This window comes from Ictalurus punctatus, chromosome 2 (assembly GCF_001660625.3).
Source record: "Ictalurus punctatus breed USDA103 chromosome 2, Coco_2.0, whole genome shotgun sequence".
In the NCBI taxonomy this organism is placed as follows: Eukaryota; Metazoa; Chordata; class Actinopteri; order Siluriformes; family Ictaluridae; genus Ictalurus; species Ictalurus punctatus.
Window position 1 is genome coordinate 10931619 of NC_030417.2, and position 25698 is coordinate 10957316.

Here is a 25698-nt window from a genome sequence, read left to right on the forward strand (position 1 = left end):
ACAGAGGGAGAGAGGGAGGGAGGGAGGAAGGGAAACAGCGAGAGAAAGAGAGAGAAACAGAGTGAGAGAGAGAGGGAAACAGCGAGAGAGAGAGGGAGGGAGGGAAACAGAGGGGGGGGGGGAGAGAGAAATAGCGAGAGAGAGAAACAGAGAGAGGGAAACAGCGAGAGAGAGTGAGAGAGAGGGAAACAGAGAGGGAAACAGCGAGAGAAAGAGAAAGAGAGAGAAACAGAGTGAGAGAGAGAGGGAAACAGCGAGAGAGAGGGAAACAGCGAAACAGAGAGTGTGAGAGAGGGAAACAGAGAGAGGGAAACAGCGAGAGAAAGAGAAAGAGAGAGAGGGAGAGAGAGGGAAACAGCGAGAGAAAGAGAAAGAGAGAGAGGGAGAGAGAGGGAAACAGCGAGAGAGAGTGAGAGAGAGGGAAACAGAGAAACAGAGTGTGAGAGGGAAACAGAGAGAGAGAAACAGAGGGGGGGCAGAGAGAGAGAGAGAGAGAGAGAGGGAGGGAAACAGCGAGAGAGAGTGAGAGAGAGAGGGAAATAGAGAGAGAGAGTGAGAGAGAGAGGGAAACAGAGAGAGAGAAACAGAGAGAGAGAGGGGGGAACAGAGAGAGAGAGGAAAACAGAGAGAGAGAAACAGAGAGAGAGAGGGGGGGGAACAGAGAGAGAGAGAGAGAGAGAGAGAGAGAGGGAAACAGAGAGAGAGAAACAGAGAGAGAGGGAAACAGCGAGAGAGAGAGAGAGAAACGGAGTGAGAGAGAGAGAAACAGAGAGAGGGAAACAGAGAGAGAGAGAAACAGAGAGAGAGAGAAACAGAGAGGGAAACAGAGAGAGAGAAACAGAGAGAGAGAAACAGAGAGAGAGAAACAGAGAGAGAGGGGGGGAACAGAGGGAGAGAGAGAGAGAGAGGGAAACAGCAAGAGAGAGAGAGAGAGAGGGAGAGAGAGAGAGAGAGAGGTAGAGGTCAAAAGCACAACAATTTTTTAGTTAATTCATCCTTAAATGTTGTCCAGAATGAAGTGCAGAATGTTTTTTGAGTAAATGTGGCCGTGATTTTTTTTTTTTGTAGTTTTTAAAAAAATCGTTTTTCAAACCCTTGATGTTCAAACCCTTAATGTCTGTTTTACCTGATGGTCAGGAATGAACACCTTTTAAGCCCCGCTGCTTGCTGCTATTGTGTATATGAGGTATTTCTGAGCAGCCCTGTTCAGTTCATCTACTGTTTGTGTTTTAGGAAAACAGCCCAAGGATGGAAAGAAGCCAGAGCCATGTAAACCAATTCTCAAAGTAGAGTACAAGACAACAAGGGCAGGGTAAAGTGCACAACGCATACACACACACACACACACACACACAGAGTCATACTGTCATACTGTGCGTAACCATTTGTGTGTGTGTGCACAGCGATCCGTTTATGATCCTGTCCGGCGGTCTATCGTACGACACGGTTGGTCGGCGGCCATGTTTGACTGTTATGCATGGGAAGAGCACAGCGGTGCTGGAGATGGACTATCCTATCGTAGACTTCCTCACACTCTGTGAAACGCCATATCCTAACGGTAAAACCTCCTCAGCTGATCTCGGACGCTCTGCTTCGTTACTCTACCGCTGCTGTTTTGTTGTAATTAGTTTCATTCCCTTCTAAAAACCATTTGCTTTATCTGGGCCTTTGATTGTGTTAATGCTCTCTCTGCTTAACGAGTCAATGCTTTTGGCAGCATTTCATGAACAATAATGACTTTGTGTTCTTTCTTTCTTTCTCTCTATCTATCTTTTTGTCTTTCGTTCTTTCTATCTTTTGTCTTTCTTAATGTCTTTCTTTTTCTTTCTTTCTTTCTTTCTGCCTGTCTTTCTGTCTGACTGTCTGTCTGTCTTTCTTTCTATCTATCTTTTGTCTTTCTTTCTGTCTGTCTGACTGTCTGTCTGTCTTTCTTTCTTACTGTCTGTCTGTATTTCTTTCTGTCTGTATTTCTTTCTGTCTTTCTGTCTTTCTTTCTTTCCTTCTGTATATCTTTGTCTTAATTTCTTTCTGTCTGTATTTCTTTCTGTCTGTCTTTCTGTCTGTCTTTCTTTCTCTTTCTTTCTGTCTTTCTTTCTGTCTTTCTTTCTTTCCATCTGTCTTTCTTTCTGTCTTTCTTTCTTTCTGTCTTTCTTTCTTTCCGTCTGTCTTTCTTTCTGTCTTTCTTTCTTTCTGTCTGTATTTCTTTCTGTCTGTATTTCTGTCTGTCTTTCTTTCTGTCTTTCTTTCTTTCCGTCTGTCTTTCTTTCCGTCTGTCTTTCTTTCCGTCTGTCTTTCTTTCTGTCTTTCTTTCTTTCTGTCTGTATTTCTGTCTGTATTTCTTTCTGTCTTTGTCTGTATTTCTTTCTGTCTTTGTCTGTATTTCTTTCTGTCTTTCTTTCTTTCCGTCTGTCTTTCTTTCCGTCTGTCTTTCTTTCTGTCTTTCTTTCTGTCTTTCTTTGTTAGTCTTTCTTTCCGTCTGTCTTTCTTTTTCCATCTGTCTTTCTTTCCGTCTGTCTTTCTTTCTGTCTTTCCGTCTGTCTGTCTTTCTTTGCTGGATTAACGAGGAACCGTTACGGTTGCACTCGATCCCTCTTTTTTTACCATGCACAGTGAACACTGACTAAAGCACAGAGCTGACGTTTATATATATTCTTTTTAAAGTTCTGAAAGTCTTGAACCATCAGTGTTTGTGTGTCTTATGCAGCCAATTCCTTTCTGTCAGCTTTTTTTCAGTATTTCATTGAGAGCACTGTGAGCTGAGTGTACTTTTAGCTCAGCAGGGAGGAGACGTGAAAGTGTTATTGCTGCTGCTGGATGCAGTGCATTGCTCACACTGCCTGCTTTTTGTTTATTTCTTTATTTATTTATTCACTTGGTTTATGGTGTCATTCAGGAAATTCTCAGAAGGAGAATTTTTCGGTGACTTCAGATTGCATTCCTGCTGAAGTTTAGGAAGGAAGGCTTACCTCAGCAACCAGTTTATAGATATATATATATATATATAATGTGTGTGTGTGTATATATGTATATGTTAAGACCTTTTAATGAGTGTTTTTTCTGTCTCCCTGTCTGCCCCATACAGATTTTCAGGAACCTTATGCTGTAGTGGTCCTTCTAGAAAAGGATTTAGTCGTTATTGACCTCGCACAAAATGGGTATGTGCTTGTTTCGACTTATATCTTAGTATACTTTAGGTAACACTTTACAATAACAGTACACGGATAATCATGCACGAATACCTGAATTAATCCTTACTTAAACACGATGAGTTAAAGTGTGTACTGATCAGGAACTAACCTTCACTACGACTTCCGAGTCCGCGCGTGAATAGTGACCGCGTTGAGTACGTGTTAGTACATGTTTGATAGTTAATGCATTAATTAACATGTCGGGATAAACTATATCAAAAGAATATGAATTAAACGTGGAAATTGTTTATCTAATTTCCCATGCATATGCGGCCGCATACACAAGCATCGTTGGTTTATTTGATTTCATTTACCCCTGCGTGTTAACGAATACATTAACTAAGAAACGTGTACCAAAATGTACATAAAGTGCTCGTTATTCACGCATGAATACATAAGACCCATGTCGTAGTGAAGGTTAGCACACACCTGATTAGTACACACCTTACCTCATCATTAGTTCATGTTTAAGTAAGTATTAATTCAGGTATTAGTGCATGATTGATTATTTATGTACCGTTATTGTCGAGTGTTACCGTATTTTAGTCGCTGTAATCACACCGAACCACTAATTCATCTCTGCAATATTCACGTCTGCTGCATGCCAATGGTTAAAGTATTCTAAACTCCAGTGGAGTACATTAAAGCATGCGTTACCATGTTTTCACAGTTACCCTATCTTTGAGAACCCCTACCCCTTGACGATTCATGAGTCTCCGGTGACGTGCTGCGAATACGTCGCCGACTGTCCCGTAGACCTCATCCCTGCACTTTATTCGGTCGGCTCTCGGCAAAAACGACAGGGCTACAGCAAAAAGGTGGGGACGCACACGAGCGCCGTCTCATCCAGACACAGTGCGCGTTAGGAGTATGTGTAATCTTTGTGACTCATCTGAGGGATCCTGTTCTACTGGGAATTTCCACGACATGTATCGAGGCGAACAAAAAGATTGAAGCTGATAAGGAAGTAGCTACAGGAGTCATCACAATACCACACTGTGGTATTTATTTATTTATTAAATCTGCTTAGTTCTTGGTGACCTGTGCTGAAGAATGAACTAAAAAGCTATAAGACGATATATATATATACTGTGTATGTATGTATGTGTGTGTGTGTATATATATATATATATATTCAATTCAATTCAATTCAATTTTTTTTGTATAGCACTTTTTACAATAGACATTGTCTCAAAGCAGCTTTACAGAAATATCAGCACGGTATACAGATATTAAAGGTGTGAATTTATCCCAACTGTGCAAGCCACTGAGTGGCGACGGTGGCAAGGAAAAACTACCTAAGATGTTTTAAGAGGAAGAAACCTTGAGAGGAACCCGACTCAGAAGGAACCCATCCTCATCTGGGTAACAACAGTTAGTGTGAAAAAGTTCATTATGGATTTATATGAAGTCTGTATGGCCTTAGGAGCAGCCGTAGTCCCAGCAGTCTGGAATTAAAGAAGATTTGAGCTCCATCCAGAGGCAGAAAGGATCTGGATCTCTAGTATCTCCATAAATTCGTATATATATAAAGAAAGTATACTCCAATCCAAAAAGGCCAGACCACCTCTAGTCCTCATGGTCTTCGATGATAGATGTAGGAGGTGTACTGTTTACAAGCTGATCTTCTCAGAATTAGTGTTAAACCACCAAAATCAACTCCTTCACCAAGCATTAATAGAATATCTGGTCTGAATGGTTGTTACAAGTGTGTGTGTGTGAGCATGTAGGCTATATATGGCCTTGTGCGTGTATGTCTGTGACCCTGCTGTGCGGGCCCATTGTCCCAAAATGCTGCATCTCAAGCTCACATTAGGAAGTATTTGTGCGTGTGAAAAGAAGTGAGACCGTTCGACCAACTGCAAAGTTCAGTCTTTATGCTGCGCTCTGCGTCACAGCGATTGACCCGTGCACCCCTCCGAGAGACTCCATCGTGGCTCGGCACAGCGCGACAGCTCTCCATTTCCCCGTTCGGTTTTTCCGAGTCCTTCGTCGTGTATTTATGACCTTCTCTTACACAAGAGCACTACAATATAATTGCACTTAGCTGTGATATAAATGACTTAAGCCTGCATTCTGGTTTCTGTTTATCACAGGAATGGCCTATAAGTGGTGGAAACTGGGGCCAGGGCACTCAGAGCTATCCAGAAATAATAATAACTGGGTAAGTGTGTGTTTAATTGTTTTGTCTTGTTGCCCCCCCCCCACCCCCCACCCCCTGCACATCTAGGTCACGGTCAGACTTCCGTGTGAACTATAACATCATTACTATATTACATTATAGTATCAAGAGAGGAAACTTCACATTCCCTGAAGAAGAAAAGGGAGGGGGGGGGGGGGGGGGGGGCATGTTCTGTAGATTGTTTAACACATGACTGAGCAAAGCACATGACGTTTTTTTTCTTTTTCTGAAAGGGTGTCTTTTATAAACATACGGTTTCTACATTCTGAAGGATCGTAATGATAGTTTTTACGCAGCAATATTTAAGCTGTGTGTGTGTGTGAAACGGTTTAATCACAGATTGTCTTGTCTTTGTTTGTCGTAGGCATGCTGATGGTTCGGTGAAGTTCTGGGATGCCTCTGCAAGTCAGTACACCACCTCCGTGTGTCACGCTCTGTCGAATTCTTTTGCCTATTTTATATAAGGTTCCGCATAAATAGTCAGTTTATATTATTATTATTATTATTATTATTATTATTATTATTAATCATAGTTTGTGGTCTTCAAAAGCCCTTCTTTGCCTTCAAACAGGAAGGAAAAAAAAAAAACACCCCAGTTTCAGGAGAAATCTTCTTGAACTCAAAAAAAAAAAAAAAAAAAAAAGCACTAAAACGAGTCCCTGGGGCAATAAATCGAGCAGTAGCTGCAGTATGTCGGTGTTTTAACCAGGAAGCCTGCCTTTGCTATAGGCCAGTGTGCTTATCTCTGATTATAGATCTCTTGTCCTTGCAGTGCCATACAGTGCATGCCCTTTATCCATTTAACTCCATTTCCCAGAATGTCCCTGTCCGACCTTGCTCTTTTCAGAGGCAAATAAGAAGAAGCCATAAGTGTCACTTAGCTTCGTTTTAGCCATAATTGTGATCAACCGTTCCCTATATAGATTATAATGATTTTGCGTAGCATGGAGCGTTATTAATAACGTTACTGAAATGGTATTACCGAAAGAGCCGCCTTCTAACAGGCACGGCGCCTTTCCTGCACCTTTCCTTTTTTTTCTTCTTCTTTTTTTTTTTTTTTTTTACATTATAAAGAGGATTTATTTAAAACAGATTTGTGCAAATGGGCATGGAAATATGACGAAGACTAATTAGACAAGAAGCGGTAATCCCGTTCAGGAAAAATTGCCTGGATTAATCTGCGGCTGTTAATTCGCTTTGCCTGAACAGCTGCAAATTGTCTATTAAGTGCCGATGCGCGACGGAAATATTCCTACTGTAGCTTTAGGTTTATTGATTGGGTTTGTTTATTGGACTTTATTTTCCCATGATCATCAGTAATGCTCCAGGTGTTGTACAAGCTGAAGACGGCCAAGGTGTTCGAGAAAGCGCGCGGCAAGGAGGAGAAGGCGCATACGGAGATCGTGGACGAGGATCCGTTCGCCATTCAGCTCATGGCGTGGTGTCCTGACAGCCGCATGCTGTGCGTCGCTGGAGTGTCCGCTCACGTCATCATCTACAGATTCAGCAAACAGGAGGTCACCACTGAGGTCATACAGGTAAAACTGTGTGTGTGTGTGTGTGTGTGTGTGTGTGTGTGTGTTTATATGTCTGTCTGTGTCTATGCATTTGATTATTACTTATGTGAAAACCTGCTGTATATTATGTATATGTATGCATACTCTGTGTGTGTGTGTGTGTGTGTGTGTGTGTGTGTGTGTGTGTGTGTGTGTGTGTGTGTGTGTGTGTGTGGGCCAGTTTGAATGAACAAGTCTGTATATTATTTTTTATGAGCAAGGTCATCATCGTTTATTGAAGGTTGTAGTGTATGCTTTCTGATGTGGAACAAATTTCTGTTCCTCTCTCTCTCTCTCTCTCTCTCTCTCTCTCTCTCTCTCTCTCTCTCTCTGTCCCTCTTTCTCTCTCTCACCCTCTCTGTCTCTCCCCCTCTCTGTTTCTTTCTCTCTCTCTCCCCCTTCTCTGTCGCCCCCCACCCCCCCCGTGTCTCTTCCTCTGTCTACCCCTTTCTCTATCTCCCCCCCCCCTCTGTCTCTATCTCTCCCTATCCCCCCTCTCTGTCTCTCTCTCCCCCCTCTCTGTCTCTCTCTCTCTCCCTATCCCCCCTCTCTGTCTCTCTCTCGCTCCCTCTCTTTCTTCCCCCTTCCTCTCTCTCCCCCCTCTCTGTCTCTCTCTCTCCCTATCCCCCCTCTCTGTCTCTCTCTCGCTCCCTCTCTTTCTTCCCCCTCCCTCTCTCTCCCCCCTCTCTGTCTCTCTCTCTCTCCCTATCCCCCCTCTCTGTCTCTCTCTCTCTCCCTATCCCCCCTCTCTGTCTCTCTCTCGCTCCCTCTCTTTCTTCCCCCTTCCTCTCTCTCCCCCCTCTCTGTCTCTCTCTGTCCCCCCCCTTCCTCTCTGTCTCTCTCTCCGTCTCTCTCCCTCTCTGTCTCTCTCTCTGTCTCTCCCGCTCTCTCCCTCTCTCTCACTCTCTCTCTCCCCCCGCTCTCTCTCTCTCTCTCTCTCTCTCTCTCTCTCTCTCTCGTTTTTGCGTTATGACAAAACTCATGACTCATATTGAGGATAATAATAATAATAATAATAATAATAATAATAATTCTCCTCCATTCCTATTAAAACATTGCACGTCTACAAGAGATGCCTATTTGAATGTCTAAAATGACATTTTGCAAAATTCAGCGTATTTACATACACGTTTTTGGGATAGAAAAAAAAAAAAAAACTAAATACATAATAAAGCATAATCTCTCATGATCGGGTTTTGCTGAGGAGTGCGTTAAGTACAGACGCAGTACGGGTGATTAGGATGAGTGCCATCAGCTGTTGAATATTATCAGCATGGTTTAATTGGAGCAAATTGAGCCCATTAGCACCTTGAGTCCCCTGGCTTTACACTCTCTCTCTCACACACACACGCGCACACACACAAACAATGCACAGTTTTCAGTGCTGTCCCCCTAAATTATGAAGAGTGGCACTCCCGTGAACCGCTTTAAATGATTCAAATCGTTCCGTGTAGCATTGGATTCAATTGATTGATTTGTGTAAGATTTTGCAACTAAAACAAATTACTTGAGCAAATTACAAAATGGCTCCCGGCTGAATAGTGACTGAGTGCCCCTTTAGAGGATTTCGCCTCGCTGTGTCGTAGCTCTTTGTGCCACATCAGTGCTTAAGATGATTTGTGTCGAAAATCTGCGGCTGCCTTTTACTGACGGTGCAATTATTCCGAAGACAAAAGTCCGTACGGGTTCAAGAGCGCACCGTCATCGACCCAAGCCGGGTGTACACTGCAGGATGTTCCACCCCATTTTACACGACGTGGAAAGATGTAGAGGATTAATTACAGCCAGATAATTAGCACCAAATGCATTTGTTCATGACTATTATGACAAACTATTTTTTTTGCTTTCCAGTTGAAGCCCCTATACCTGTGCTGTGAAATATAGGCGATTTTGGACATGTGTTAAAGGCAGAAGGGTGTGTTTGGGTGTGTTTGCACAGTTACTGGAGGTCCGATTGCAGTACGAGATGAATGATCTCGAGTCACCGGAAGGGGACCAGACACCAGCTACTCCCACTCCAAACACCTCACCAAGTCCGCAGAGCACCGCCCCGCACACGCATCCCACCAGCAGCAGCAACTCGTCTGATGGCGTTAGAGATAATGTGCCCTGTCTCAAGTAACGCCTCTCTTTCCCTCACTCTTTCTGCTTTTCCAGCTACGTCAACTCCGTATTTCACTAATTGATCAGTGTGATTAAAGCGTGTATCTCTCTCTCTCTGTCTCTCTCTCTCTGTCTCTCTCTCTGTATCAGGGTGCGCAGCAGTCCTCTGAAACAGTCTCCCGGATATCAGGTGGAGTTGGTCGTTCAGTTAGTCTGGGTCAGTGGAGAGCCGCCGCAGCAGATTAGCAGCCTGGCAATCAACTCCTCATATGGCCTGTGAGGGTTTTTTGTTTTGTTTTGTTTTTGTTTTGTTTTGTTTTTTTCGTACTCGTGCTAAGTCTTTTCAACACAGTGGCTTATAGACAGACAGTTCATACATTTTCTTAACCTGTTCAGCATGTCGATCAGCTATTAGGCTATTTGATAGAAATTCCTGTTTGTTCTGAACCAGATTAGACGTTGAACTGCCGATCGTACATATCGAATGATAAAATAATGGCTGTTATTAATGTCATTAGTTCTTATTTTCAAACTTGCACTGTGTTCTTATATTATAGAGAGACTTATCTTAAAGTGCACCTGTTATGGTTTTTCAAATATTACCTTTCATTATACAGCTGTTTGAGAATGTATAAAGTCTGCAAAGTTTCAAAAATCAAAGCGCACGACAAACAGAGTTATTGACTCCCAAAAGAAGGAAGCGATTCTGAACAGCTGAAACGAGTCGTTAGTGATTCCAGATTTACTTCCTGTACTAAGTAACGTAGGTTGGTAACAAAAAGCCCCGCCTCTGGTCTGAGTTTAGAATGAATTATTTAGAACGGATGATTGAACGAATCGTTTGTGACACGGGGGATGGGCAGAGGTAATGCTGCAATTTAAATGATGAGCACAGTAAAGTGTTTTTTGACCTTGGATGCATGTAAATCTTTTGTATGAGAGCTTTAAAACAAAATTAGGCATGTTTCAAACGCACAATAGGTACACTTTAAAGAAGACATTCTCACGTTTTCCTTTTTACGACGTTCAGCTGTCCGGTCTCAATTCCACACCTTCTAAAAACAGGAAAATAAATATAAATTCATTTTCAAATAGAATTCAAATAGTGTATCGCCATCCTAATTCTTTTGTCGGGTTCTTTTGAAAGCTTTGATTATTGACTAACTGAATACACAGCTTTTGTGTATGCTCATGTTTTGTTTCCCCCTCCCTGTAGCGTGGTCTTCGGCAATACTAACGGCCTGGTTGTGGTAGATTACCTCCAGAAGACCGTTCTGTTGAATTTGAGCACCGTAGAGCTGTACGGATCCAGCGACCCCTATCAAAGACAACTCCGATCACCTCGCAAGAGCAGGCAGCTCTCCGGAGGTGAGACACCAACAGCAAATCATTACTCCGCTCACTGAGATACAGATTACCCAGGAAGAGGTACACGTACTGTATACGAAATGAAGATTTGATTTTTCCCCAAAAAAAACTGTATGTGCTTGACTCCCTTACTGTAGTCGGTAATGTGAAAATGACACGATGAATTAAAAGTGCTTAAACTGTAGCTTTGGTCATTGGGATTATGTAGTGATGTCCTGCAGCATACTAAATGGAAAAAAGATGCAGTAGTAGTAGTAGTAGTGCATAGGTGTGACCTCTAGTGGTGGAAGACGGAACTGCAACTCCACCACCCTAATAAGTGCATGCTGCCCAGTAATGAAACCCTGTCTATGCTGCCTCAGCAACAGACTGGCAGTCGGATTATTAAACTCGAGCATGTTAGTATGCGTCATGGTTAATAAGTGGTGTTCAACAGTGGGCTCGGCTTCTGTCTTTTCATCTGCCTGAGCACCAGCCAGTAGCGCTCACGGGCAATTCAGCTGTAGCACAGAAGACTAAAGAGGTTGTGAGCACAGGGACAAAACTACTTTTGAAATGTCTATCACTTATATTTCACTGTATTTCATTTCTCTGGTCGAAATTGCAGAGAAAATTCCATCTGTAATGCAAAAAACGTCCGAGGAATATTTTTAAATCCATGCTCGTTGAGATTGTCGAAAGTGTTTCCCTGTTTGGCATCACATCTTTAACGCTGAGAAATTGCTGTGTGTTAGAGCTTATGCAAATCAATACATTTGTTAATAATATTTTTCCTATCTCATTCTCAAGAGATTTAATGACAACGTATCATTTTGACTCATTGATCCGGGCGCATGGTGGCTTAGTGGTTAGCACGTTCGCTTCACACCTCCAGGGTTGGAGGTACGATTCCTGCCGCAAGCCCTGTGTGTGCGGAGTTTGCTTGTTCTCCCCGTGCTGCGGGGGTTTCCTCCGGGTTCCTCCCCCAGTCCAAAGACATGCATGGTAGGCTGATTGGCATGTCCAAAGTGTCCGTAGTGTATGAATGTGGGTGTGATTGTGCCCTGCGATGGATTGGCATCCCATCCAGGGTGTACCTCGCCTTGTGCCCGATGCTCCAGGTTCCTCGCGACCCAGTAGGATAAGCGGTATAGAAAATGGATGGATGGACTCATTTGATCCTAAGCTTCTTTCTGCTGCGAGACATTTATAGCACTGGAATTGCCCTCATACTACACCCTGTTTCATATCTTAAAGATGTTCATGACTCTGTACTGAGTTAACCTTAGTGAAAAGTGTAGGTTATGATTTAGATAGGAACCGAGCGTATGAAATCTGAAATGATGAAGTATATTTTAGCAAATCTGTTCTAAGTTATCTGGAGATACGAATGAAATGGCTATTTCTGCTTGTAGGGCTGTGTGACATCAACGAAGGCTCAGCTACGTCCGAGGACCGCTGCAAATCCCCCACCTCAGGTAATATGACCTTCAGTGCATGCCATGGGTTAGTCAGCGGGCCTTGATCTATTACATTACCCAATCACACAACCCCTGACTAATTATCTTTTCGATTTATTCTTTTTGAAATATTTTTTCCCCCCTTTTTTTTTTTTGTATTCCATTGTACTGAATTAACTGGTAAGAGGCTGAGAAAAGATTTGCAGTACATGCAAGAAAGTTTGCAACATGCTTAACATGGACAGTGTGAGATCTTATGATTGGTTGTATGTGAACATGGACAACATGGACTAGTGATGATGATGATAATAATAATGATAAATAATAATAATAAAATTAGACCTAATTTATTTATCAAGCTGGATGCGCACGAGTTTATTTATAAATCGTTTGAAAGAGCATTTACACAAGAAATATGTATATTATACGTGAAAATGTTTCTATCCCACGAGAGCTCCTAAGTTTGTGTAGATTTATTTATATATATATATATATATATATATATACACACACACACACACACACACAGTATACTGTGTGAGTGTGTGTTTGTATACGTGTGTGTGTGTGTGTGTGTGTGTGTGTGTATGTATATATATATATATATATATATATAAACTGGCACAGTGCAATGAGTTAGCTGGTGTTAGTCTGGGAATGGAGGGAACGCATGTTTAGAGACTGGTATTATTTTATTTGGAGGATGAAAGCTGACTTATAACTTGATCCGTTTGCCACGGCATCTTCTTTTCGTTTCTTTTCAAGTACAAGGTTTTTGATTTTTTTTTTCAGTGCGTGGATTTCTTGCAACTGGCACATTTCAAAGAGAGATAACTGACCGTCTGTTTAGCCTAGGTGTATACAAACTTTTATTATGCAGACCTTTGGCCACAGTGTTCATGATCAGCTGGGAGTGTAGACATCTTGTTTTCCTGCGTTATAATATCAAACCGTTTTTCTTTTCTTGCCTAATTCACCTTTTCTCCAAACCAGGTGCTGTTACACCGTACACTAAACGTTTTCATGCCCTTATTGAATATCCCATTCCAGAGTTATTCCCACTTTGCTGTTATACGTTTATTTACGTAAAAGGAAAGCATCATAAAGACCTAGAAAAGGCGAAATAAGTGGAAAACGAAAAACACGAGATATGGATCACAACTACGTCGATAAATATACACTATATGATATGGCCAGATATTTGTGGACACCTGACTCATGTGGTTCTTCCCCGAGTTGTTGCTACCCCAGGCCTCCTCACTCAACACCCTCAAAAAATATCTGACCTCAACGTCACTAATGCTCTTGTAGCTGAATGAACACAAATCCCCACAGCCACGCTTCAACATCTAGAGGAAAGCCTTTCCAGAAGAGTGGAGTGCGTTATTTTTGGGCGTGGCTTTGGGGATTTGTGTTCATTCAGTTACGAGAGCATTAATGAGGTTGAGGTTGAGACATTGGTGCCCACAAATATCTGGCCGTATCATATAGTGTATATTCATCGACATAGACGTGAGTCCTAACTCGTTCTTTTCGTTTCCCCCTTATTTCGCCTTTTCTAGCTCTTTTTGAGGGTTTCCTTTTATGTTTTGTGGGCATCACTAAATGCAAATAAGCTGTGCTATGAGCACACTTTACCTATTACACCTACACATCCATCAGTTCCACATGATGCTCAACTAGAGAAATATGACACAACCTTACAAGACACACTTTATTTCAACACCGTCCTCACGCTGAATAGGTGTAGACAGCAACATGTTTCAGTAGATTAAAAAAAAAAGGTCGGGGGGAGGATCTCTGGCAAGTTACACTCCATTTTCGTGAAAGTGAAAAGCAGTTCTTAGCGTCGTTGCACAACACTTGAATGAGAAATACACCATGTGTTTAAAAAAAGAAGCATAATAGCACAAGTATGGCTTGATAATCTTTTTTTTTTTTTTTTTTTCCATCTTTCATGGCTGTTGTATGGAATGAGAGCGAGAGAGAGACTTGTAAGAGGACAGCCAGCTTGGCCGTGTTCCATCACTAGAGGGAGCCAGAGACCATTGCGTTGAAGAACAATTGGTTATTTAATTAATAAATTATGATCAGTGATACTCATCCCACCTGTTCTTGGGTCTATTGTGTCTGTGGGTGGCTCACTGGTTCACGGTCTTGCCTCGGTAAAGTGGAGACCAGAGTTCAAACCCCACCTAGGGTGACCTTTCTGTTACTTAAACCTAAGCAATTTAGAAGCTTTACATTATATATATAGACACCTAAGATTATTACCAAAATGTCAGTATAGAATTGTAATGAAGTTTTGAAAGTGAGCTTTGGTCAGAGCAAAACTCCTGCAGCTGTTTTCCTCACAAATGCTTCGTTTGGAATACGAAATCACCACTGGTACACTTTACTACAGACAAAAAAAAAAAAAAAAAAAAAAAATGAGCTAAACAATTATTAGTCTTCATTATACAGCATGTATTTCGTCGCATCTGCATCACCGTCTTCTCAGAAATAGACAGAGAGAATTTCTAACCTCAAAATGCTTTACTTCCTTCCCAAAAAAAAAAAAAAAGTGTTGGCATCTAACCATCAGCAATTCTACAATGGCGGCGGTAGAGGAGGTAAGATGGACAGAGAGAAGAACACACCCCACCCTTTGTGTGCAACCACTGTCTCTGTCTTAAATAAAATTTAAAAAAAGAACAAAATAGAAGAAAATATATCTGTTGGATTGATCTAAACAGATTATGTGGACTGCATGCTACATGTTTGTAGCACGTGTGTAGCGTGGTGCATCCGACTTCACTTGTCGCATAGACACTTCCCTGGATGGGTCACATGACCGTCTGTCTGTAAATATGGTGGTTATCTGTGAATTTTTGTCTAATAAATGTTAGTTTTGTTTCTGAGCGTAGACAGTAATGGGATCGTGGGAAGTTTATTCTGATTAGCAAAACGGCGTAAAGTGTTCCTGTTAGACTCACATTCTCTTCTGTGTCTCAAGTAGTTATTTATTTCATTTTTATTATAATTCTATATCCTTTCCATTCATTCAGGATTGAATAGTACGCAGTCTGATTACCCTCGACCACCATCACTCCCTGGTTTTGTTCTGCTGTTTGGTGCATGCTCGTGGCATGGGTTGCTGGCAGTCTCATTCTTCCAGGGCATTATGAGACCCAACATCCACTACCTGGTTATGTCTGTCCAGCATGCAGCATTTAATTACGCATTTGTTTTGTTACAGTGTTACATCTGCACTGTTTGTGTCTCCCCACCCCCCACTTTGGATTTCTACGAATATTTCCAGCTGTGCATGACTACTATATCCTCGTCCGTCCTTGAAAGTATGTAAAGAGAAGTGTTTTCTTTCTTCCAGCAAGGATGTCACGGAAATTAAGCTTGCCTACTGAGCTAAAGCCAGACTTGGGTAAGCTTTGACTTGTTCATATTTCATAGATTTTTTTTTTTTTTTTTTTTGAACATTTGAAAATGGGAACCCAACATCATCACATTTGTCTGGACTCTGGAGAGTCATCGTTTTTGTCTCGTGTCTGCGAGCGAAAGACTACTAGCTCCTGGGAGACTGGAGTTATTTCGGAGTTGTACTGTAATAATCACGACGTTTTGAGCCACACGACGTGCAAATAAATCTGAACATCTGTTAATTACACTCTGTATGAACTCTTGAATGGATTCGTCACAGACCCTTCCAGATTATTCCGCCTTACTCCGTATTCAGAATTAAAGTTGTTGTTGTTGTTGTTTTCTCCCCCTTCATAGCTGGCCACACTGTTCCTGACAAATGCGCCGTCTTTTCAACTTTTCTTAATGTCCACAGCTTTAAATATCTACAGAAATTCTGAGGTCAATTCAGTCAGTCCAGCTAATTATACTAAAACTTAACGAATCAGTTCTTCACTGGAGAACAGCAGTCACCGTGGATGTTTATCCTTCTATGCGATTCACTGAGGCATTAATTAAATTGACTGGACTGTGGTACTCCATCTGCGGTGATTTTATATTATCGTCAATATGTCATTGTTGCACTGGACAGGCATATTGACGTGCTCATGCCCCAGTACTGAAATGCTGTATTCTAGTCTAAACAGATATCGAATACTGAATCTGAAAGAGCTGAACTCAACTGAAATTGACCTCAGGCCTTGTACAAATTGTATAAATTGTACAAACACCCCTTTTTAGATGTTTTCTATGCCAGTCACGCTCTCATGAGTGCCAACAGTATGCATTCAGCTAATAAACACACATCAGTTTGTGAACAACGGGATGTTTTTACGATCAAAACCTCCAAACAACGACAGGATGCCATTTACTTGGTTTTAGGTGTAGTTTTGCCTGATGCACTGCATAAGTGCATATGGGCTTCCTCGTCTAGTTTCCAGCATAACCAATGAAAAGCAATAATCTCGCTTCACCCATCCACGTATCGCTGTTAGAGTAGATATTTAACGAAGCATTTTTGGAATGGGAGCTTTACTTCTTCTTGGTTTCCCCCCCCTACTGTCTTACTCTCTGTATGTCCACCGCGGGGTTCCATACCGCTAGACAACAGGGACAACTCATTCAGCCGCTCGCGCAGCTCGAGCGTGACCAGCATCGATAAGGAAGCACGGGAAGCCATAACGTCGTTCTACTTCTTCCAGACGTACACGCGTAAAATGGACAGCACCCTAAGCCCTGCCCTGTGGGTGGGAACCTCTTTAGGTACGGTCCTTGCTATTTCCCTAAACATGCCCCCTCCAGGAGAGCAACGGTTACTGCAGCCAGTCATCGTCTCCCCCAGCGGTGAGTTGTTGTTTTTTTTATTGTATATACCTTGACCTGTCCTTCTTGTTCAAAGTTCTGGGCCTTCTACAAAGAACTATTTCTCTTTCACTACTATTTTGTAAACAAGATTCCATCAGGCTTTTCACCTTCACGTATCACTCAACACATAATAAGGGGAACCGTAATAATATCGAGTCAATATCGGCAACCGGTTCCTAAAAGACAACGACTTTGTGTCTTTGTGTGGTTTGATCGAATTTCATTCGAGTTGGTGAACAAGTATTAAAATACAAGTGTTGAATAATGACTCCAGTATTAGTTGTTGTGCATTGGTGCACTTCTTGGAAATGGTTTCAGACTTATCACACTTCTGTCTGTTCAGGCACTTTCATTAGACTAAAAGGAAGCATCATCCGGATGGCGTTCCTGGATGGGTCAGGCTCACTGCTCCCACCCGCCTCAGAGTTGTGGTACGAACCGAACGCCGACAGTGAGGAGAAAGAGAGAGTGAGGAGGAGGAGGCCGGTGTCCGTCTCGCCCTCCACCTCGCAAGACCTGAATGAGAGCCAGTTCATGGTGGTATGCTCGGAGAAGCAGGCCAAAGTGATTTCACTACCCTCTCAAACCTGCATCTTCAAGCACAACATCACAGAGACATCGTTTGTGCTCCGGGCAGACGTGGTGCAGGCGGGCCCAGGCATCTGTGTGGCATGCTTCTGTGCTAATGGACACATCATGACCCTCAGGTATGCTGTGCATGCGGTATGTTTTTCTGAAAGAGGTCTTATTGGTACTGCTTGTTTCGTCAATGGTCAGTTAATGTAAAAAAAAAAAAAAAAGTGTAACCTGTATTTTGTATTCGTCTCTATATGCGGCTCCACTGCAGTGTTCGGAGTTTGACACGAAGATCGTAAAGATTTACATGTGAAAAAAAGTAATTTATATAGAGTTTGTACAAAACCCCAGCCACTAGAACATCATCGGTCTGCCTAGGCATAGATCTTGCAAGTCTCTGGAATTGTACTGAAGGGATCAACACCATTTTTCCAAAGATATACTTTCATGATGGTATCAAACCATTAATTGACCCCTCGTGCATTATGAAAGGGGGGTGGGATCATCCTGGAAGAGACCACTCCCCTAAGCGTGTAAATGTTTTGAATGTTTCCGTCAGAATAACAGCTGTCATAACTGGCATCTCGCAATACAAAACCAAAAATGTTGCATGAACGTAAGATCGGAATGGTTTCTGTGTTTAGGCAAAAATTCCAAAGTCCATGCAAAAAAAAAACCAACAAAAAAAACATGAAACTAGCTCAGAATATTTGTGAAAAGGACAGGTAGATGTACCTCTTTTTCTCAGCCTTTGTGTGGTGAACAAGTTAACCGTGGTGTGCACACATTTCTGAGTCGCAGTATCTGCAATACGTTGACAAATATCAAGTTCATTAACACGATGCTAATATGAGGTGCTAATAGGAGGACACCAGTTTGAGAATAGGCAGCACCTCGAGTGCATCCCACCTTCAGAGGAGATTCTGATAGTGTGTCCAGCAAATGTTCAATTCAATTCAATTCAATTCAATTTTATTTGTATAGCGCTTTTTACAATAGACATTGTCTCAAAGCAGCTTTACAGAAATATCAACACGGTATACAGATATTAAAGGTGTGAATTTATCCCAACTGAGCAAGCCACTGAGTGGCGACGGTGGCAAGGAAAAACTCCCTAAGATGTTTTAAGAGGAAGAAACCTTGAGAGGAACCCGACTCAGAAGGGAACCCATCCTCATCTGGGTAACAACAGATATTGTGAAAAAGTTCATTATGGATTTATATGAAGTCTGTATGGTGTTAAGAGCAGCCGTAGTCCCAGCAGTCTGGAATTAAAGAAGATTTGAGCTCCATCCAGAGGCAGAAAGGATCTGGATCTCTAGTATCTCCATAAATTCGTGTGGGGCTCGGCGAAAGGAGAGAGGGAGAAAGTAGAACAGAATCTAGTCAGGGTAGGCTTGAGTAAACAAATACGTTTTAAGCTTAGACTTAAACACTGAGACTGTGTCTGAGTCCCGAACACTAATAGGAAGACTGTTCCATAACTGTGGGGCTCTATAAGAGAAAGCTCTTCCCCCTGCTGTAGCCTTCACTATTCGAGGTACCGTCAGATAGCCTGCATCTTTTGATCTAAGTAGGCGTGGCGGATCATATAAAACCAAAAGGTCGCTTAGATATTGTGGCGCGAGACCGTTTAGTGCTTTACAGGTTAATAAGAGTATTTTATAATTAATGCGAGATTTTACTGGGAGCCAATGCAGTGTGGATAATATCGGTGTGATATGGTCGTATCTTCTAGTTCTAGTTAGGACTCTAGCAGCTGCATTCTGGACTAATTGGAGCTTATTTATATTCCTACTGGAACATCCAGACAGTATGGCATTACAGTAATCTAGTCTAGAGGTGACGAATGCATGAACTAGTATTTCCGCATCATGTAGTGACAATATGTTTCTTATTTTAGAAATATTTCTGAGATGAAAGAAGGCTATCCTAGTAATATTATCTACATGAGCATCAAATGATAGGCTGGAGTCAATAATCACTCCAAGGTCTTTAACTGCTGCACATGATGAAACAGAAAGACCATCCAGAGTAACCATGTGATCAGAAAGGATACTTCTAGCTACACGTGGGCCTAATAAAAGTATTTCTGTTTTATCAGAATTAAGCAGAAGGAAGTTAATTAACATCCAATGTCTAATGTCCTTTACACAATCCTCAACTTTACTAAGCTTATGTCTGTCCTCTGGCTTCGCTGAAACATACAACTGTGTATCATCAGCATAACAGTGGAAGCTAATTCCATGTTTACGAATAATTTGACCTAGGGGTAGCATATATAAAGTAAAGAGCAGTGGGCCTAAAACAGAACCCTGTGGAACTCCAAAAGTAACCTCAGTACGCATGGAGAATTCACCATTTACATCTACGAACTGATAACGATCGGTCAGATAAGACCTGAGCCAGGAGAGGACTGTTCCCTTAATACCAACAACATTTTCTAATCTATCAAGGAGAATAGTGTGATCTATAGTATCAAAAGCTGCAGTAAGGTCGAGTAACACAAGCAGCGAGACACAACCCTGATCGTAAGTCAGTAGAAGGTCATTTACTACTTTAACTAACGCTGTCTCTGTGCTATGATGAGGTCTAAATCCTGACTGATACATTTCATGAATGTTATTCCTATCTAAGTACGAGCATAACTGCTTTGCTACAACCTTTTCTAAAATCTTAGAGATTTTAAATGTTCTGGAATGTAACCCAAAAAACTCAAGTACATCTGATAAAATAGTAGCTGGTTGTTGTTGTCAACTCTAAATAACCAGTCACATGAGGTAGGGGATAGAAAGCTTTCTAGAAAGTTCCATCCAGGAGTTGAGTAAAAGATATGTAAAGAGGGGGGTTTTGAGTTACTGTAGTGTTTAGGTCAGCTCAAACCAGTCTGGTCATTGTTCCTATCAACTGCCATGTGATTGGCTGATTGGATAATAGGTATACAGTTGTTCCTATTAAAGTGGACACTGAAGTAGAGTGTATGTACAGTGGATCTAAAAGGTGGATCTAACACCCCTGTTAAAATGGCAGGTTTTTGTAATGTAAAAAAAATTAAATGAAACCAAGATTAATCATGTCAGAACCTTTTCTACCTTTATTGTGAAATTTTAGCCTATTAATTAAAGAGAAAAACAATAAGAATCATTTTAGGTACAATAAACTGGTTGCAAAGTGTGCACATCCCTAAAAATAAAACTTAGTCGAAACACCTTTAGATTTTATCACAGCATCTGGTTACGAGTCAGTCAGTTTAGCACATCTTGACTTGACATTCTTCCTTGCAAACGCATTCTAGCTCTGTCAGATTGGCTGGGCATCTCCTGTGCACAGTCCTCTTCAGATCACCACACAGATTATTGATTGGATTTAGGTCTGGACTCTAGCTGGGCTATTCCGAAACCTTAAACTTGTTTTGATGAAGCCATTCCTTTGTTGATCTGGAGGTTCGCTTCGGGTCGTTGTCAAGCTGAAAGGTGAAAATCCTCTTCATCTAAAGTCTTTTTTAGCAGAAACCTTAAGGTTTGGTGCCAGAATTGACTGGTATTTGGAGCTATTCATTAATTCTTTCCACCCTGATTAAAGCCCCAGTTCCAGCTGAAGAAAAGCAGCCCTAATGTATGATGCTGACACCACCATGTTTCCCCATGGGGATGGTGTTCTTTTAGTGATGTGCTGGGGTTTTTTTGTTGTTGTTGTGCGAAACATATCTTTTGGCATTATATCCAAAAAGTTCAACTTTGGTCTCATCAGATCATTAAACATTATTCCACATGGTTTTGGGAGATTGGATGTTTATTTATTTCTTTCTTATGTTAAAAAAGGCTTCCGTCTTTCCAGCCTACCCCATATCCCAAAACCCAGACATATGAAGAATTCAGGAGATTGTAGTCACATGTAGGGAGCAATCAGTACATTTACATTTACATTTATTCACTTAGCAGATGCTTTTATCCAAAGTGACTTACAAATGAGAAAGATACAAGCAAAAAGTACTTGTCAGAAATTTGCTGCAATTCTTTTAATGTTGCTGTAGTCCTCTTGGCAGCCTCCCTGACCAGTTCTCTCCTGATCTTCTCATCAGTTTTAGAGGGATGTCCTGTCCTTAATAGTGTCACTGCCATGCCATATTTTCTCCACTTGTTGATGATTGTCTTTAGTGTTCCATGGTATATCCAATGCCCTGGAAATTTTTTTGGAACCCTTTCCTGCTTGATATTTTTCAGCAATGAGATCCCGTATCTGCTTTGTAAGCTCTTTGTGGCCCATGGCTTTTCCAGTTGGATGTTACCAAGAAGATGTCAGGAAAATCCAATCGGAACAGCTGGGGTTAATCGGTCACTGTAATTGATGGCAGGTGTATACTAATTAGTATTTAACATGAGTTTGAATGTGATTGGTTCATTCCGAACACTGCCACATTCCCAATTATAAAAGGGTGTGCACACTTACACAAACCGGGTATTGGAAGTTTCTTATTTTTCACCCCCCCCCCCAAAAAAAAATTATTCTTATTGTTTTTCACTTTAATAAATAGGTTAAAATCTCACAATAAAGGTGGAAAAGGTTTTTGACATTATTTATTTTGGTTTAATTTTTTTTTACCTGCCATTTTAACAGGGGTGTGTAGACTTTTTATATCCACTGTATGGTATTTTCTTGCCATATACATGTGTGTACAGTATGTGTCTTGTTGACAAACTAGGAATATCTTATTCCTATAGCTGGCTTTCTACTTTTTACTTCACCGGTAACATTTAATAACACAGATAAATCATTTTCCAGAACAAAACAGGTGTACTGTACTGATTTTCATCGTGTTGCCCTTCTATTATGCTCATGCGAAGGATTGGTGGAAGCCAAATGTTAAAATCATGTATGCATGCTTGTATCTCCTGCCATTGTCTTGTTTGGCAAAGTCAGTGCCTGCAAAGCTCCAGGGTACTGCAGATGGGAGGAGACATGACGCATCATACAGATGCAGATTGTCTGGACTTTGTCTGTCTCCTGATCTCCCAGTGACTCACAAATGTTTAGCAAGGACAGAGAGATCAGGGTGGCCCATCTGCCCATCGTTGTTTCTGCCACAGAGATGGAGAAAACTCCACACGTTAACAATGTTACTTTAGTTCTTGAGACTTGAGAAGGTCAAATCTTTAATGACGTCAAAATTTGTAGCTCAAACCCAACCCCCCCCACCGCCCCCGTACACCCTCCAGATCTTCTTAAAGTCTATTCAGACAGGTTTTACCAAAGCAGAATGAATTGAAACTTAACACCAGGAATAATCCAAATCTAAAGTGTATACTGTACTCTTCTACCCTCAGTTTGCCTGGACTCAGACCATTGCTGGATGTAAACTACCTTCCACTGACAGACATGAGGATAGCCAGGACATTCTGCTTTACCAACCTGGGACAGGCCATGTACCTGACCTCCCCTACTGAGATCCAGAGGATAACCTACAGCCAGGATGTCTGCGAGAACTTGCAGGTTTGTAAACATGACGCGTTCCGAGGTGCTTTTATTGTGATTGCTGAAACGTGTTAGAACCAGGAGAGAGAAAAATCCACGTGTTCCGTTTCAGGAGATGCTCGGCGAGCTGTTCACTCCAGTGGAGACGCCAGAGGCGCCAAACAGGGGGTTCTTTAAGGGCCTTTTTGGAGGAGGGGCACAGTCACTGGATCGAGAAGAACTCTGTAAGAATGAGTTCCCTTTCTTCCACATATACACTAATTTATCTTCTTGAATAATGAGTCTGTATTAATCACATGTACATTACAGCAGAGTGAAATTATTTGCTTCGTATACGCCAGCACGTTAGGAAGTTGGGGTCAGAGCGCAGGGTCAGCCATGATACTGGAGTAGAGAGGGGTAAGGGCCTTGCTCAAGGGCCCAACAGTGGCAGCTTGGCAGCGCAGGGGGTGAACCCCCGACCTTCCGATCAGTAACCCAGAGCCTTAACCACTGCCCCATGGGGACAGAATGGGGACTGATAAAAACAGGCAACAAGAAAGGGTGGATATGGACGCCCGTGAAAGGAAGAAATACGAGTATTCAATTGAATTCAGTTCTATTTGTATAGCGCTTTGAACACTGGACATAATGAAATTGTATAATGAATCTTTATTGATCACATGTACATTACAGCACAGTGAAATTCTTTTCTTCGCATATCCCAGCATGTCAGGAAGCTGGGGTCAGAGTGCAGGGTCAGCCATGATACAGCAGAGAAGGTTAAGGGCCTTGCTCAAGGGCCCAACAGTGGCAGCTTGGGAGCGCAGGGGCTCGAACCCTTGACCTTCCAGTCAGTAACCCAATGCAGTCCCAAAGCAGCTTTACAGAAATATATCAATTCAGGATATAGATTTTAAATGTATGAATTTATCTCATAAGTAGAAGTGTTATTTATTGTAATCAAATCGTCAGGCCACATGCTTGCTTTGAAAATGACATTGATGATTGCTGATATATCACTTTTTCCATGTCCTCAGTTGGGGAGTCTGGGGCAGGTAAGGCGTCCCGGAGCCTTGCCCAACACATCCCTGGACCAGGGGGCATTGAAGGCATGAAGGGGGCAGCAGCGGGTATTGTGGGCGACCTGGCTCGCGCAAGGATAGCACTGGATGAGAGGGGGCACAAACTGAGTGAGGTGGAAGAGCGGACGGCAGCCATGATGGCCAGCGCTGACTCATTTACCAAACATGCCCACGAGGTACCAGCCTGATTTTAGGTTACAGCTTCTTGCCGAACTATTGTGGTGTTTCAATCCATTACTACTGTACCATTTTGATTATGCTGTTTACCTTATCATTTACATACCACAGGTTTCTTTGTTGTACTATTTGTGCACTGATTCATATCTCCACTTGTGTGTCCTGAAGATGATGCTGAAGTGTAAGGATAAGAAATGGTACCAGTTCTGATTTGCAGACCAGCCCCGAAGTCAAAAGGGATTCAACCAACCACTTTCCTAGAGGGCATCATCTTCTCTCTCGTCCTTCCCTCCATCTTGTCCACCATCTCTTTTCTTCTGGACCACCGGGATCTCTCTTTTTATTTCCTGGCAAAATGTTGAATACTGTGTGGACCTCAGACCTGCTGTTGGATCTGGTGTGTGTGTATGTGGGTGTGTATGTGGGTGTGTATGTGGGTGTGTATGTGGGTGTGTATGTGGGTGTGTATGTGGGTGTGTATGTGGGTGTGTATGTGGGTGTGTATGTGTGTGTGTGGGTGGGTGTGTGGGTGGGTGTGTGTGTGTGGGTGTGTGTGGGTGTGTGTGTATGTGGGTGTATGTGGGTGTATGTGGGTGTATGTGGGTGTATGTGTGTGTATGTGGGTGTGTGGGTGTGTGTGTGGGTGTGTGGGTGTGTGTGTGGGTGTGTGTGTGGGTGTGTGTGTGGGTGTGTGTGTGGGTGTGTGTGTGTGGGTGTGTGTGTGGGTGTGTGTGTGGGTGTGTGTGAGCGTGCACATTAGTTAGATTGACCACATGTCTAAACATGACAAGACACCCACTTTGCCAGCGTCTGCTTTCTTTCTTTAGTTTTTGTCTGTTTATTATTGCCTGACCTACAGCCCCGCCCTTCTGTGGCAAATATCTCAAGAGTCTTGGATTTCCATTTCCTCATATTCATGCTGTCATTTCTTTATTCACCTCTGTCCTTTCAGAAGCTAAACAATACTTTTGGAAAAAAAAAAAAAAAAGGGAGGCGGGGGGAGAGAACTAAACAGCCATTGTAAAAAAACAAACAAAAAAAACTTTTAAACATAAAAAATGGAAGTGGGGGAAAAATAGCATATAAACATAATTCTATATAACTCAATATTAAACTACTGAACTGATCAAAGCCGTATTCATTCGGACTGACAAGTGATGAAACAAGAGGAGCACACATATGGAGGGCGGAGGTTTGAGAATTAGCCATTCACAGGAAGTGATGTCACTGTCACAGTGGAGATGGACCTAACAAACCTGAGAGTTGGCCTTACTTCCCTTTTTTTGTCTCTCTTAAGCCATTTTCTCTGATTATTTGTGCTTCATTAGATTTTATTATTATTCAACAAGAAACAAAAATATGAAATAATCATATATATATATATATATATATATATATATATATATATGATACACACAAACGCGCACACATACATATATATATATATATATATATATATATATATATATACATATACACATATATACACACACACACACACATATATATATATATATATATATATATATATATATATATATATATATATATATATATATATACACATATATACACACACACACACATATATATATATATATATATATATATATATATATATATATATATATATATATATAAAAAAGCTTTTTTTGGATTTGCATTGATTTCAATTTCAATTCACATTTGGGAATTGTTTCATGTTTCTATCAGTACAGTAATACTTTACATTAAAGTACCATCTCTAACGGG

General features: G+C 41.6%; 1 protein-coding gene across 3 annotated transcripts in view; it reads left to right on the forward strand.

Annotated features, from left to right (window-relative positions):
- The window catches only part of stxbp5a (syntaxin binding protein 5a (tomosyn)), a 78272-nt gene extending 53363 nt beyond the window's left edge, over positions 1 to 24909 (forward strand). For 2 of the 3 annotated variants that reach the window (XM_053687690.1, XM_053687695.1), the window contains 19 exons: positions 1234 to 1312; positions 1404 to 1558; positions 3083 to 3155; positions 3859 to 4006; positions 5285 to 5352; positions 5735 to 5775; positions 6688 to 6908; positions 8866 to 9044; positions 9180 to 9305; positions 10246 to 10397; positions 11792 to 11854; positions 14401 to 14448; positions 15207 to 15256; positions 16354 to 16636; positions 17001 to 17364; positions 22558 to 22723; positions 22818 to 22929; positions 23725 to 23945; positions 24115 to 24909. In XM_053687690.1, the coding sequence (XP_053543665.1) occupies positions 1234 to 1312; positions 1404 to 1558; positions 3083 to 3155; positions 3859 to 4006; positions 5285 to 5352; positions 5735 to 5775; positions 6688 to 6908; positions 8866 to 9044; positions 9180 to 9305; positions 10246 to 10397; positions 11792 to 11854; positions 14401 to 14448; positions 15207 to 15256; positions 16354 to 16636; positions 17001 to 17364; positions 22558 to 22723; positions 22818 to 22929; positions 23725 to 23945; positions 24115 to 24156 (2591 nt within the window). In that variant the 3' untranslated portion in view covers positions 24157 to 24909. The remainder of the gene's footprint in view (positions 1 to 1233; positions 1313 to 1403; positions 1559 to 3082; positions 3156 to 3858; positions 4007 to 5284; positions 5353 to 5734; positions 5776 to 6687; positions 6909 to 8865; positions 9045 to 9179; positions 9306 to 10245; positions 10398 to 11791; positions 11855 to 14400; positions 14449 to 15206; positions 15257 to 16353; positions 16637 to 17000; positions 17365 to 22557; positions 22724 to 22817; positions 22930 to 23724; positions 23946 to 24114) is intronic. The other variant, XM_053687691.1, reaches the window with a different exon arrangement.
- Positions 24910 to 25698: the final 789 nt, after the last annotated feature.